This window comes from Lolium rigidum, chromosome 7, assembly GCF_022539505.1.
Source record: "Lolium rigidum isolate FL_2022 chromosome 7, APGP_CSIRO_Lrig_0.1, whole genome shotgun sequence".
NCBI lineage: Eukaryota > Viridiplantae > Streptophyta > Magnoliopsida > Poales > Poaceae > Lolium > Lolium rigidum.
The window spans coordinates 322,070,859-322,086,623 of record NC_061514.1 but is presented as its reverse complement, the minus strand read 5'-3'; the positions used below and the strand labels follow the sequence as shown (position 1 = coordinate 322,086,623).

The following is a 15,765-nucleotide window of genomic DNA, read 5'->3' as shown; positions in this document are numbered from 1 at the left end:
ATTTCTAGGGATAATTCCACATTGATTGGATTTCCGCTGGTTGTGGCGGTGGAGTATGCTTGGACCGCCATGAGGTTAGGCGGGCGTCGGGCGAACCCAATGGCGTGAGTCCCCACCCCGTCTTCCCCTTCCCCTGCCTGCTACACATTTCAGTCCATTTCTGGGAGATATTTTGTAGGATGGAGAACTAGTTTCGCAGCTCTTGGCTCTTTGCCATGTAATTGTACATGTCGTGACTTGCATTCATTTGTTGAGTTGGAAAATCGAAAAGGTGATATATATACAAAGTTCAGAGATTTTTCATAGTTCTGCACAGTTTTGGTACATGCTCAATACAATACAAAGCTCGAGCTATTTGAGCATACACTTAAACCAGATAAGCCCAGTACACAGTTTCCATGTCTAACATCACGTCTTTCTTTAGCTTCAGGGACTTTCATAATATCATGTTCTAAGGCTCTGAAAGAATAGCGATCTCTATCGGGGTCCTTAGGAGGTGCCTTAAAAATTCTAAAAAAGTACAAAAAACTATCTATTGATGGTTTTAGTTGCTTTTCGTCACATTGAGTGAGAAAAGTTTGGATTGCTAGCCATCCGTGCTTCATAAGCTGCGCCGGTGAGATTCTGAACTCATTTAATAGATTTGAAACGAAAAGATGGAGCCGCAATGTGAATCCACCATGCATCGTATATTAGTGTTGAACCGGGCTCCCAATGTGTGGACGCGACGATGTCGTCTGGAAATGACTTGCATAGTATATCTATCTCATTCTGATCTCGAGATGTCTCCCTGTTGCTTGTACCATTTAAAAAACACACATACATTATTTGCAATGTATCGGGATTGATCCCGTCCAAAACCGTCCTACCGAATGGGCCAAAGGCTTCGAGTGGATTTAAGAGGGACCAAAATTTATACTATACTTTTGTACTTTTACATAACTTAGAGTTATTATTGTACATTCTTAACGAGTATAATTCTATGTTACCTATTTGGGATACTTAACGAAAGAACTTGAAATGTTACTAAATATTAGCTATAGTGTTACTTTGTGTACAATTTGCAATGAAGAATTTTAAAATACTCTTGCCTTGTGCTAAATTTAAACAAAAGTTTCCTTCTTCAATCATGTTTTGCCAATTGCACATTCTCTATAGTGTATATGTATTTATGAAAATATCTCTAAGGCATACTATTTAATAAATACCTTAATACTTCCTCCGTCCCAAACTAATCGATTCAGATTTATCTACACGCATTTTAGTGTGTAGATACATCCGAGTCTAGATGCATCTAAGTAAAGTAATTTGGAATGGAGGGAGTAGCATTTTCTCGTGTATTGTGTATTATTAGGTAAATATATTTATATAACTTTATAATGATTATATAAAAAAAAATGTGGTCAAATATGTCTTCTTACATTGGATTCAATTATAGCGCAAAATACCCATTGATGAAAAAATGCCTAAATATAATTACATTAATATACAAAATTTGATTAATGGTTATCTTTGCATGCAATATGCTTGGTATCAACTGGTGTATGCAAGTGCTCCCAACAAATTTTGAAAAAAGAAGTCTCACACACAACTAAACAAGAAAATTTTAGTCTACTTGATTTCAGCACGATTTCCATCCGAGAGAGACTAGTTAGCTTGGCTTGTTCTTACACTAGTCAATATTAAGCGATTTTTCAAAACCTGGGTCCTGTTGAACCTGTTAGAACAATCCCGAATTCGACTATATTTAGAAATTTCATTAAGTTACATGATGTCCAACCCTTAAGTTATAGAAATTTTGGGAGGGGTCAAATTCCTTCATACTATTTATCTGAAACTTGTCAATTTTTCCCTAAGGTACATAATTTTGAATTTGCGTACGAAATTTGGCACGCACATACATACGTGCATCCTCTACATGTAAAAAAGTTATTTGGAATTTTTGGAGGTACGGAAGTACGAAATACGCAATGCTACAGTGATTAGGGATCACTAGCGCCTAGGTGCTGCTACGCATTTCCGTAGTCAACATGGGTGTCTTTTAGTATGACGATGCTCTTTGAATAATGGGTCTCAAGCTTTAGGGTGAAAAAACCTATATGTCTTGTCATGATTTTGTGAAAACTCCTATGTCATTCCCTTCTAAAATAAATTTCTTGGAGATTTCTCGAGCTTACTTCTCAAGGGTGAAAACTCTTGATCTGAGCTTTAGTGGTTAGAACTGGTGATTGCAGTGCTTGAGCGCCATTCCCTTTCATGGAGGCACTGCTTTTGGGAAACCTTTGTCACAATTTGTGTGTTCTTAGGTTAGTTGTTGATGCTGTTTCCTTCTTGAACACAACATTCGTACTCTTTTCCCTTCTTGTTTCTTAAATAAATTGGTCAGGTACATATTAATCTCTTAACTACTCTTAACATTGCGCCATTGCAGATGCCAGGTGTTCTTCATATCAACTTGATTTAAAACATTCAATTTATCCAGAAAAAACATAGAAGTTCAATCCTTTGTTAGAGATGTTTATTTTAGAAGTAAACACGACCTTTATTCAATAATCATCACAGGTACATTGGAGTCGATCCATGGCTCAACGAGTCAAACATGTTGGCAACCGACGCAACTTATCTCTCTTGATCCGGTCATGCGAGAAATACAGAGCATTACGAACTAGGTTATGAGCGTCTTGGTTGTTCTCTCTACCTTCAAAAACAAAAGTAACTAAAGGAAAAGAAAAACTCTCTTTCTACTATCCATTTCTCTAAGGATAGAAGTATAATGACACAAACTTCCGTCATTAATGTTGTGAATCACATCCTTAGCATGAGAGCCAACCCTACCAACAGAAAAAAAAAGACTCCATAGGAAAAATATACTGAGCGAATGTGAGCCCAGTTGGAGCGGACGAATTGGCAAACTGCTGATCTTCCAAGCAACAGCGGCGGCGGTTGGAAACTGCCAGATGTAAGGTTGGCACATCGCAACTTCCAGGTGGTCTGGTATGCAAGTATAATGCCGCGTTTTATTGGCCTTCAGAAAAAAAAAGCAAGGTGTTATTCAGATTTTGCCTTTTTTAGATTTTGGAATAAAAAAAGGCACATGTAGATCTCAATCAACTTATTAGACTTAACTAAATCTCAGAGTCAATGTAACTTTATTAAGTTTCAGTTACAAACAAGTTTTAGCTCATGTGCAACTCATATGCCAGCACAAATATTAAAGCAAATTCAATTATATAAGTGTAAGCCTCTTTCTTCGAATACTAGGTTCTTACAGAGAGGGGCTTGCTGCAAATTGTATTCCTAGCACTCTGATGGATGGTTTCTCTGGGCCCCTCCTTACAAAAAAAAAGTAGTTTGAATTTGCATCCCTCGTTTGTACCATTGCCTCTGGAGATGCGTGGCACGGAGAAAGGCTCCAACTGAGATATCTTATATCGCCTCCGGCCAGAGAAAAAAATTCTTTTTTCTTACATTGGTTTTTTTTTTCTTCAATGTCAAGTCCTGTTCGGAAGAAGAAGAAAAAAGAGATGCCCTTGTGCACAATTCGATTTTGGTTCGAATGAGAACCAACCTGTGGTTGGGTGGCTAGGATGGTAGTGGCACCTTCAGCCCACCAGAGTTCAAACCTCGTTCTGTCTCGTTAAAGCCAGAACATTCTTTGGTGAGAAGAGACATTCCCGTCAATCTCAAGACCCATCGGATAAATTTTTTTTGGACGCAACCTTTCGAAGGTGGTTCATAGGGCTGAATGTACATATATATGTGTATATATATGTGAGTATGTACTATGTTTCGAAAAAAAAAAAAAAAAAAAAAACCTTGGGTTCGAATCAAACATCTCAGCAGAAGTATCCCGGCGGCCTTCCTATTGGCCGGAGCGCGTGGCTTCCAACCCGACAAACACCGCGTGTCCCCTTTGTCCCTTTTTTCCGCCATCCTCGCCTCGCCGGCACCCACACCCTCCTCACCGCCCGCCCGCCCAGGGAACTCTCCGCTCCCGGCCGCCCCCGCCCGCCCCAGCCGCGCGCGCCGTCCGCCCGAACCACCGGTGAGCCTCGCCGGCCTCCTCCTCCCCCTCCTTTTCTCGATCGCTTGCGGTGAACGGGCCGGATTACTATTACCAGATCTCAACCCCGTTCCGCCATCCGCTCGGCGGCCCCTGCCTGTCGGATACCTCTCCCTTATCGATCGGCTAGGTCCGTTCCTGCGGGACGAGCGGCCAATCGGAGGTTTGTCGATTCCCGTCTCCCGCCCGCCGCCTTCCGCCGCTAGCTCGTCAAGGATTCGGGTACTCGAGTCGTAGGTCCCATCGAATTCCACCGACGGTTTTGTTGCGGGAACCACCCAAGTGCTGTGCCCAATTTCTGTGGGCAAATCCACACCTGAACGACAAACCTCCCTCCTAACGGAGAGGCAAAGGATCTCCCTGCCCATGGACACGCAGAATATTAGGGAAATTGCTGCTTATTATTCTCGTCAAATAATTTGTTGAATTTTTGCGAGGTTGAAGAGAGAGAACCAAGGTTTCTGTAATTCTACAGACGGTCGATAGCCTAAAAATTTGCTACTGACATAGTACGCCTGTTTACCCGTTGCATGAGATGGCGTCGGTGTACCTGTGGCCACAAAGGAAATCCCCATACACCGGTTTCCACAAATCACGGATACAAATGCTAACCGCTTCATTGCTCGTATCTGGAAGAGGTGTCTGTACTGCTGTCTGTACATGACGTGGAGAATTGCTATAGTCATCAGCCGACGGAACTAATGTACATGCCCTTAGCCCGGTGCGACTGGCCGTAGGAAGTTTAACTGGAGGATGGCATTTTTTTTCCATACTCGACTGTTGGTCGATGATGAAATGCGGTTACTGATTCTGTCCGCGTGATTAGATACCGGACACTCGGTTGATTGGTCAGACGAGACGCGAAGCGCCTAGGTGGAAATGGAATGCAAGGCGAGTTAGACAGGGAAAACAACGACATGGTGGCGACCAGACCGTTGATGCTCTAATCGACATCCGAGCTGAGCAGTTCTGGGTCTGCTTATTGTTCATACCATCGTTGAGCAAACAAATCGAGGGTGTCGTACCAGATATTGCCGTTTCTGATGGTGGATTTCGAGCTGTAATGTAGCGGTATGGCAAACATACCGGATGGTGTGTCATTTCTCTGTTTTCCTTGTAATTTGTCTTGTTTACATTGCACTGTAGAATGGGATGTTTGCGGTCCTAAATAGTCTCCAGCAATCAGCTGCCTAGTGCTTAAGCAAATGAAATTTACCACGGTAGTAGTGTACCAGAAAACTTTATGTTATGCTCACACAGTCTGTTGTGACCTCACTGCATGCTAATATCTATATGTTCACAATCTTCTGCACATTAATATCTATATATCTACTTATCCACTTGGCATGGCTTCTATTTTAACTCTGCTTCTTCTTTGCAGTCATGTATGATAACTACAGGAACCCCCATCCTCCTGGGATGCAGATGCCCCCGCCAAATCCTCAGCCTGGCCAGTTCGACAATACACTTTATGGCCCGGGCTCGGGTCTAATTAAAACTGGGTTAGGACTATACGGGGAGAAGTTCCTCGGCTCCAGCTCAGAATTCATGCAAAGCAATGTAAGGAGCCTCCCTAAGAACCTTGTATCCTGTCCTGTGTGTTTGAATCGCTCGTGTACCATCTCTAAGCTGTGGACTGTGCTCTTGCAGATCAGTAGATACTTCTCCAACCCACAGTATTACTTCCATGTCAATGATCAGTATGTCAGGAACAAGTTGAAAGTCATACTGTTTCCGTTCCTTCACAGGGTATATTTTCTTCCCAGCTTCACTGGGTATCTATCTGGTTCTTCTATCTGTTGTAGTATACTGAAATAGAAGTGTTTGCGATGCCATTTCAGGGGCACTGGACTCGGATAAGTGAGCCTGTGGGTGGCCGCTTGTCGTACAAGCCTCCAATGTATGACATAAATGCGCCAGACCTGTACATCCCTTTCATGGCATTTGGTACCTTCATCGTCCTCGCGGGCTTCACATTAGGCTTCATGGGAAAGTGAGTTTCCTTTCTCCTACTTCCTTAGGCAGCAAAGCACCCACACTTCAAAAACCCGGTGTTCCTAAAGCACTTTGATTGATATCCATCCATGCAGATTCACTCCAGAAGCAATAAACCTTCAGTTCACAAGGGGGCTGATAGGGTGGGGCCTACAGATCGTGTTCCTGAAAGGGCTGCTCTACTCGATGGGCGGAGGCGAGGTGCCGCTGCTTGACCTGGTGGCCTACAGTGGGTACCTGTTTGCGGGACTCTCCCTCGCCATCGCCGCGAGGCTCCTGTGGGCGTACTCGTACTACGTGATGGTACCGTGGATGAGCCTGTGCATGGGGGTATTCCTGGTGAGGACGATGAAGCGGGTGCTCTTTGCGGAGACAAGGGGCAGTGAGAGGCACTCGACGCGGCAGCACTACTTCCTGCTATTTATGGCGATCGTGCAGTTCCCCTTGTTCTTCTGGCTCGGCAACATAGGCGCGTAGGATAGTTACTTTTAGGTGCATTCAATAGCATCACATATGTTTATTGACAGGCTTGAGACTGGTTATGTAAAGTTCTGATTTTTTTTTTTTGAGATGTAAGTTCTGAATTTTGGAGGTAGTCAATCTTGTAGTAAGTATGTTTGTTGGAATAGCCTGGAGTATATATAAAAAATTCTGCCTTCCCAATGTAAATACAAATGTTGATTTTACAGTGATTAAGTTTACATCAATTGATTATTATTTGGAATGTTATATGGATCTTCATTTTTTGGCAGCAACGTGATTGGATCTATTCTCAATAAAGCATGTATGTCTTGTGTAATTATCAGCAATAGATTTACTATAAATATGGAGGGTTGAGATACTTGATACTTGGCACTGTGGCTCAAAGGACAAAAAGATAGTTGCTTAACAAGAAAAACAAAAACAAAAAAAGATAACCCTCAGGCGACAATCCAAGAAAAAGATCGGTCACTTCTTGCTGTCGCAATGCCTCCCACTAGGGCCACGCAACATGTGTCCCTCCCGTTACTTCCTTCCTGCCTTTATCTACACCAACCTTATATCTTTTTTTCTTATCTCTTCCTTATTTCTCCTTCCATGGTCGCCGATGTACCCTTATTGCCGGTGCCGCCACCAAGGGCATGTGTCACCTTTGCACTGCTGCAGCCAAGCAGCACACGCCGCTGTTGTCCCACCATCCTCTCTCTCGACTGCCACTGCTACATCAAACTTGAGGCGGTGCTGCTCAAAGCAATCGCCATTGGTGGTCTTGTTGCATCATTGGTGATGATGTTACGAGGTCAATAGCCGAGTGTAACAGGTGCCACCAATGCTTCAAGGGGCGTTGAGCCAATGCTGCAAGCCATCGGTGTTGCCCACTGGATGTAAGTTGCAAAGGGTTTTCCACAGGGGACGAGGAGCTGCTACAAGCCAGCGGTGTTGCCCACTGGATGTAAGTTGCAAAGGGTTTTCCACAGGGGAATTTGCCATGTTTGATTTGTCAAAACGAATGTTGCAAACATTGATGATGTTGGAATTGCTGGTGTCGTTTTTGCAGATTATGATGCAAATAGGTTTTGTACGAGAAATTGTTGATGTTGAATTGTTACATTTGTTTGTTAAATTGTTGTATTTTTTGTAAATGACTCATGATTGTTAGAAAGAGATTTTGCATGAAAAAATGGTTAATATTGAAATTTACTACTCTTTTGTTGAATTTGGTGTTGATCTAACAATTTTGCTTCAGTCGTTTCGATAGTTCATTGTGGCCTTTTGCTACAATGCTGCATACATTTTTTTTTGGTTGCATAGTATAAGTACAAATATTATGTTGTGTAAACATACAACAAAGTTGGATCTATCATGGTTCTTGTTGTTAACTTTGTTGCAATGCTACATACTTTTTTTTCAGTGATGTTGCAACGCTACATACTTTTTTTCGCAGTGATGTTGCAATGCTACATACTAGTATATGTAAAAGTACAGAATTTATAATTACTCTTCTTATAAGTTTCAGTTACGACGCTACATGTGTAGTTTTTTTTTTATCAACTCTTGTTGACTGGGTCCACAACGTGCTAAAGCACAAATATCAGATGGTCCAGCTGGGCGACCAATTACTCCACCAAATCGGTCACCCACTCACCCAACAGCTAGAACTGGCTGAAAAAACAATATTTGGTTATGTATAAATTCTCACTCTAAACAATTAACACAAATAAGATGAGTGCTTTGGAAGGATCATAAAACTAAATAGACTCCCAGGTTTCATTTCTCGAGCACAAGAAAGGTTATCTTGGATTTCACAGCTTGCAGTTGCACATTCCAACAGCCATTTGTCAAAATTAAAAAGTGTGCCACATCGAAAAGTGCAACCGTATGATGGCACAACAGAGCAAGAAACTTTTGGCATCCCAGAAGCAAATCCCGTCAAACTTCATATTATTACACTAGATATATATCCATTTCGTCATTGTCACAATCTGGCATGGCCCACGGCCATCTTCTTGGTTATAACTCCAGGGCGATGCACGAAACACATCAGAGGTGTATCGATAAAGATGAGAGTGGCGAACGGACCAAGCAGCACAGGGAAGCATCATCTGCCAGAACAAATATTCAATTAGCAACAGAACATAAAAATACATTGATCATTCCTGGATACACAGGTGCAAAATTGCAAATGCATGTTGCGAACTATTATAATTTAGAAGATAAGAAACAAGGTAATATACCTATCATGTTGCTTTTTTTTTGAACCAGCATTGCATCAAAGCAAACAGTCTAACAATCACTGTTACAGGATGAAAATGTATCTTTCCAAGGTAGACTTTAAAAAATAAATGATGAGATGTAAAAAGATAAAGACAAGAAGGTCCTCATAGGATACTAGGAAGACCAATCATGTGACTGCACATAAGTTTAGTGAATGATACAAAGTATTACACTGTGACCATGAATGCAACAGCAAACATGTTGAATGACATAAAGACAACACATGGGTATCATAATATTGCAAAACAAACGAAATTAGGCATGTTACCGTGGTAAACTAACTTAATATTTAAAGAGCTGAAATTGCACCCACCACTATCAGGGCATCTCCTTTTTTAAATAATAGGGTGCCACTAATATTGGATAATAACTCCTTCATTATCCATAATTATCACTATTTTCATAGTTCATAATGATACCAAAGTGAAATCTCACAATCTTAACCATGCCCCACTATCCGTAAAAAAACATTCAACCAAAGCTCCATCACACTAACTTCTTAACAAAGATAAGATATCGATGCACTTTGAGGCAGGTCTTTCAAGGTTATACGAATTGAAAGAAAATGAAGCAATGAGATGTTAAAATGTTGAGACAAGGATGGATGCCACTAGGATGACCAATCTAGTGACTGCATGTAAGTTTCGCAAACATGTTTAAATAGGATCCACCACCACTCTGCGGCAGACTAACACATGACAAATATGGGTTAACATGCCCACTTCTCAGAAACAGCATGCCCACTTTCCTTTTAACATGTAAACTGCATATCATTGGATTTAACTATTTCATGATCCCTAGTTATCACTACATCGAAGTTCATACTGAAAGTTCGAAACAAAAGTGATCACCCAAAATGCGTAAGAAATGAACTATCCCAACAGTTCTTCAGCTGGCTAATCTAACGATGTCCCAGTATATCTCTAAAAAACCTCCAATAAAACTATGCCCCACTAGCTTCTTAAAAAAGAAAAGATATTGATGCATATACTGAACCATGTAGGTCTTCAGGGACAAAATCGAGTACGGAATAACAGAAGGAGTGGCCTACGCCCTACTGCACAAAATGGATTTACTGCTCGAAGAAACAGTTAGCTACGCGTAAAGAAAATCCCAGGCCAAACTGCACACATGATGGGGGAAAAGCTAGACTCTGTGCATTCTTTTAAAAAACATGCAACAGGATATTGACTCATGCCTATGTTTTAACATGTATTATATTTCAAAATAAACAATGTCTCAAGAATCAGCATACCTCACTGTCGAGCTAGAGCGCCATTTAAGGCAGCCAATGTGCAGCTTGTCTTTGCGCCACAAGATAACAAGGCCGACGAAGGCAGCCGCGACCACCACAGACCAGAGAGCGTTGGTCTCCTTGGCCTGGTCATAAAGGCACGCCATGTGCTTCTTCAGCCAGTACTTGCCAGAGGCACCACCAGAGCAACAGCTCTTGCTGTCTGGAGCCACCTTAGCCCTGTCCTGGGAATCATCATCATCGTCGTCACGAACAGCAGAGCCATGCCCGCCGTCTTCGGCGCGGAACGAACCATGCTCGCCCAACATCTCCGCCTCATCAGCCGACAGGTTCCTCCCCTCATCGTAGTACAGGACTCTCTCAGACCCAGCGCCACCCACAACAGTCCTGAAACCAGTGTCCTCCACGCTGGTACTCTCTTCCTGCAGGACGTCCTCTCCAGCAGGGGCCTCCTCGAGGGCGGTCTCAATGGGCAGGTTCTCGTGCTCGCTCGGGGGGAACACGAAGTGGTCAGACATGAGCAGCGCATCCGATGAGGACCCTGCGCCGTGGCCCTTGCCTTCCGCCTCTGCCACAGGACCCCCACCAGGCCCTGGCGCCGCAGCGTATGCTGACGCCGTGAGCGTCACCACCTCCCAGTCCGCGCCCCGGGCGGCGCTGCCCCCCTCCGCCGCATCCTTCTCGCTGTCAGACATGCCCACAAAACCTGGTCACTGCAAGTAAGAGGGACCAAAGCGTATCAGACTTGCAGGTAACCTGTGTGGCGGTGCCATTGTGTAAACATCAGGTAATTAACCGGTTACATTACACAGCAAGTACTAGTACACTAAGGTCTATTAGGCCAGTCCGGTGATTATGAAGCAAATGACTAGATGGAATTCACTCATACTTGTATGAGGAATGGAACACACAAGTATGGACCAACCATAGCTATCGAAGTTATTATTACTAATTTGCAGCAGGTAAAGACACACAAGCGAACACGACCAGGCAGCAACGATACAACCTCGGCACAAGCAGTATATTGTCATTGGGTAAATCTTATCCATCCAAATCCAAAGAGCTTCCAAGCCCCGGTGTAATGGTACCGTCCAAGAAGAGCGATTTTGGACTTGCGGCCATGGTATAAACACAAGTAAGTAATCTGCTTACATTATAGGGCACAAGTCGTACTGCCATTGTACAGCGAAGCAAAGGGGGCAAAGAATCTACTCCTCGTACAGGAAGAAACAAAGTAGTAGGGTAGTACACAGGAGGAAGAAGAAACGGCAGAATTACACACACAAGCTAGAGTGACTTAAGTGCTCTAGATAATTAATCAATGAGCACAAGGTGAAGACAACGGCCAGGCAGCAAGGACCTCGGCACAAGCGTATACAGGACCTCGGGCAGGATATGGTCACGGCATAGGTCTTATCGCACTCGTCCAAATCTAGGCAGCCCGACCAAAGAAGATGGCCGAACACGCGTGTACAGGAGCGGCGTGGATCTCGCGACCCTTGGGATCAGGGCGCGAGAGGAGCGGAGACCCTCCGACCTGGATCGGATTTGGAATCGGGCTCCCTGCTAGGGGTGGGAGACGGCGCGGAACGGGAGGGGGCAGGTTGATCCGAGCGGGGGAATCGATCGAGCGATCCTAGCGGGCGGGCGAGCGAGTCGGGGGCTTACCACGGAGAAGGGGCGACGAGATCTCCGGCGGAGCGGAGCGGGGCCGAGTCCGGCGGGAGGAGAGCGGTGGCGTGCGGCGGTGGGGAAGAGAGGGAGAGAGGATGAGATCAAACCGCGGACGGCGTGGGCGTGGGGTGGTTGGAGCCGACCAACTGATGCAACCTGCCCCACATGTCATCCTTCCACAGCGCTGAAAATTCGAATGAATTTGAAAACTCTATTTTCTTTTGGAAGATCTACGAATCTCACAAATTGTCGGATTTTTTCAAATTGGGATACATTTTAACTTCTGATTTTTGACACTTTTTTATGCAAAAAAAGAAAAAGTGTGCCTCCTTTATGTCTAACATGCATACAGTTGAAGATGTACATGTGGAAGTACCGACCAACTTGTCAAGAAGGAGGAAACGATAACAAGCTACATGATTCAACGCCAAGAAGAGAGATACGGTGGACTTTCAAGCAATCGATTGATAGCAAGATATAGAACTTTAAGCACGAAGGCTACCAAAAAATTAAAACACATAAGTAAAGGAACACAGGTCAATGAATAACCGAGGCACACGGAGACGACGGTGTACTCCGAAGTTCGACCTTGCGGGCGCTACTCTCCGTTGGAGCAGTGTGGAGGCGCGAGGCACACCAAATGCCACAGTGGCGCACCATATTCTCCTTGAGCCTTCCCGCCGTCGACGGTTTCTGATCATTCGCCGATGAACTAAAATCGTTATGGACTTACGAATTGTTTGTGGTGACGATGCATCATTTCCTGGAAGAGGAAGCCAATACCGCCGCCGCTGAAAATGAGGACTTGGCAATCCCTGCTTGAAACTTTACAAAACTGCTTCAAACAAGTTAATGTGAAAAAATGGGTCAAAAATCCTTTGGGGCGTGTATAGGAAGAGGCGGCCCCATAGTACACAGGCGTTCATGACCCCCCTCCCACCCCACCCCACCCCCATCCACCAAACAAACAATCGTCTAATCTAGGGCCGTTGGCAAACTACGTATGAGAGGGTGAGGGGGATATGCTACTAGATGGATGATACATGTAGATGTATCCTTTGTGATAGTGAGATGTACACCTGGGCATTTCTCGGGCCGGGCCGGGTTTCGGGCCGGGTCCGAAAAAGCCCGAACTGAAATTCCTAGGCCCGAGCCCGGCCCGGCCTGACCTTCGGGCTTACAAATTAGGCCTGAACCCAGCCCGAACTGCCAAAATCCTGGCCCGGCCCAACAAGCCCGACCCGAACTAGGCTTAAACTGTGTTCTATGCAAGCCCGAGCCCGGCCCGGCCCGACGTTCAGGCTCCAAAATCGGGCCCGAACCTGGCCCGGCCCAGAATTTTCGGGCCGGGCCATCTGTAAACTTTATGAGACTCTGATTTCAAAAAAAAATGCAATAAAAGATTGCATGCAACATCTTGATTACTTTTCGACCCTTTTGGAAAAAAAAATGTAGCTACTGATGAGTTTTCTTTAACTGAGACTTGTCTTAGCACGAAGCCTACCCCTGTTTGAAGATCTCTTCAAACCTGAGGCTAATCTCCTAAATGGAAGACATTATGTAATGTATTATGAATCTCTCTTGAGCCGCCAACAACATGATGCGATGAACGTTACATGATCGATCATTCATGTCTCTACCTCTTGGAGCACATAATATATGAGTTATCGTTTTCAAAAATTTATTGTCAGATTGTCGGTACTTGTTTTGAACAATTACTTCCTAGTAACTAACATATCTTCTTAACTGAATTTTTTTTTCCTGATGAGTGTCTAGCTAGCTGCTAGCAGTGGATTATCTCATGAGGCCAACCTAAGCCTGCTGGTTAGTGAAAACGAGGTGCTGCTTGAACGTGGAAACCTTGAAGGCACATGTTCCATCAGTTTCCAGCGCAGCTGTAGCATCGCGAACTGAGCGGTGCGGTGGGTTGTGTTGTTATTGGAAGGTGAGGCGATGTTGACCAAACCCATTGCATACAATTCTAGTTGTTTATTCTCTGTAGAATAATAAGGTAGTTGCTATCCATACTTCAAAAGGCGTCAATATTTTTCATGATTTTTCACATGCAATATTTTGTAGTTCCAAAAGGACAAACTTATATACAAATGCCCATTTCGAGCAACTTTTCAAAAGAAGATGAATACTACTGATATATATGAGTAAATAATTCTTGTTGATTTTATTTAGGGCTCCTTTGATTTATATTTGAATAGGAATTATGTAGGATTTGGTTCCTGTTAGAATTTTCTACATAAACTGTTTGATTCACAGGGACATCTCTCATAGAGTTAATGCTATAGAAATCTTGTAGTGCAAATTCTATGGACAAAAAATTAGGTCCTCATGGAAATTCTTTTGCTACAATCAAAGAACACCTAACACTACTCACAATGAGCATCACAAATCCTTCATCATCATCTAATAAATGAACCAGAATATGCCTCAAATCATCCCAAATACTTCATCATCATCTAAATAAAATGAACGCCTAACATTACTCACAATAAGCATCACAAATCCTCACTACTACTTCCTCCACCAAAGTGTTTCTCCCGGTATCTTCAAAGCCAAGACACCGTCATGAGTTATCTCTCAAAAGGCTCTGGCATTCTCCTAGGTCCCATTGGGTCCATGGCATAATCAGAAACTAAGTTGGCTATAAAATATACCAAAAAAAGTCTAAGCAATTTTTGTATGAACTTGTTTTGCTACAACACAAGATTTGATTTTCCATAGCAACAGAGTTGCTTTTTTTAACATAAAATGTGGAAACATGTACAAATGGGACCTGATTTCGAAGATCTCGTCGCGAGAGGCCTAATGGTGAAAACGGATTTCACCTGGACCAATTCAGTAATTGCAAACTTCGATCATTGAGGACATGAGAACCGAGCCATGTGTATTTTCATATCACGGTTCAATGTAAAGAAAAGCTCCTCCCATGGTAGAAATGAATTTATACCCCCTCATTTGAATACAAATCATGGAAAAGATCAGTTCTCATGTGACGAATCTTGGCAAAGAAGTAAAATGTCTTTCGCGACATGGCTATTTATGACTCCTTTTGAAACTTAACTACTCTGATCCATATTACTTGCCACTAAAATGGATGTGTCTACAACTAAAATATATCTAGATACATCCATAGTATTGTCATGTAATATGAATCGGATGGAGTAGTATACATTTTTACCTTTTGAAATCGATCATAAGTTAAACAATCGCTAGATAAAAGAATGAATTGTTTCTCACAAACTCTATAAACTTCCAGATACATCAAGTTCCAATGGAGACAAGGGTCCATAAGTACCCATGTTCCAAAAAAAAAAACTCTCCAGAGAAGAATAGTATCTCATCCGTTGACAATGATAGATAGCATGGTGGAAAGGCCAGCCAGGGGAGTGGAGTGAGTAGCTAAGTGGGGAGCCAGTACATTACAGGTGTGCCTTTGTGGCGTCTTAGTTGTGGGGCCGGCCTGTCAGCCTCACTGAGCCTGCCAAGTTAGTTACCATGTTGCCTCATGAGTTCGTTGGTTGTCCACAACTAGCTATACCCCACCGCACGAGCTCACCTTGATTCTCAGCACCTCCACCACACTCCTACTAACCTCCCAACTAATCACCCTCTAAAGTAGCCGTCTATGTTTCTTCACTCATACACATTTTTTCCAGTACAACACACAAATTAGCAAGTCCATGATCACGTGCTACTCCACATACGCACTGGCTGTTGCAACTGTGTGCATATTGATCGAGGCAGAGGAGGCGACAACAATAAAGCTCTTCCATTATCTGATTGGAAAAAAAAAACGTGTGCTAGGTAGAGTAATGTGGCATCGAAGTTGAGCTGGGTTTGGTTGGAGTTGGGCAACATGCCAAGGGGAACAAGTGGAGGAAAGAATCAGTGGAGAGTAAGGCCTTCCTTTCTTGGTGGTAGAGCAATGGCCAGATCAACACCAAAGCTAACTATCTATACGTACTCTCTTGTAGAAGATCACTCACTCCCTTTATGTGAGTTGTGAGCA

The 15,765-nt window shown here is 43.4% G+C and overlaps 2 protein-coding genes across 2 annotated transcripts; one reads left to right on the top strand and one right to left on the bottom strand.

The window, feature by feature from the left end:
- Window positions 1–4,016: 4,016 nt before the first annotated feature.
- On the top strand, window positions 4,017–6,787 carry LOC124673897 (protein YIF1B-like). The gene is made up of 5 exons (XM_047209947.1): window positions 4,017–4,045; window positions 5,445–5,623; window positions 5,714–5,812; window positions 5,905–6,056; window positions 6,154–6,787. Exons 2-5 carry the CDS (start codon window positions 5,447–5,449, stop codon window positions 6,533–6,535), a joined length of 810 nt encoding a protein of 269 aa, XP_047065903.1. The 5' UTR covers window positions 4,017–4,045; window positions 5,445–5,446; the 3' UTR covers window positions 6,536–6,787.
- A 1,494-nt stretch (window positions 6,788–8,281) lies between these two features.
- LOC124676551 (ATG8-interacting protein 1-like) lies at window positions 8,282–10,773 on the bottom strand. Its single transcript, XM_047212592.1, has 2 exons — window positions 10,068–10,773; window positions 8,282–8,640 (listed from the first exon to the last, which is right to left on the bottom strand). Exons 1-2 carry the CDS (start codon window positions 10,760–10,762, stop codon window positions 8,637–8,639), a joined length of 699 nt encoding a protein of 232 aa, XP_047068548.1. The 5' UTR covers window positions 10,763–10,773; the 3' UTR covers window positions 8,282–8,636.
- Between the last annotated feature and the right edge of the window lie 4,992 nt (window positions 10,774–15,765).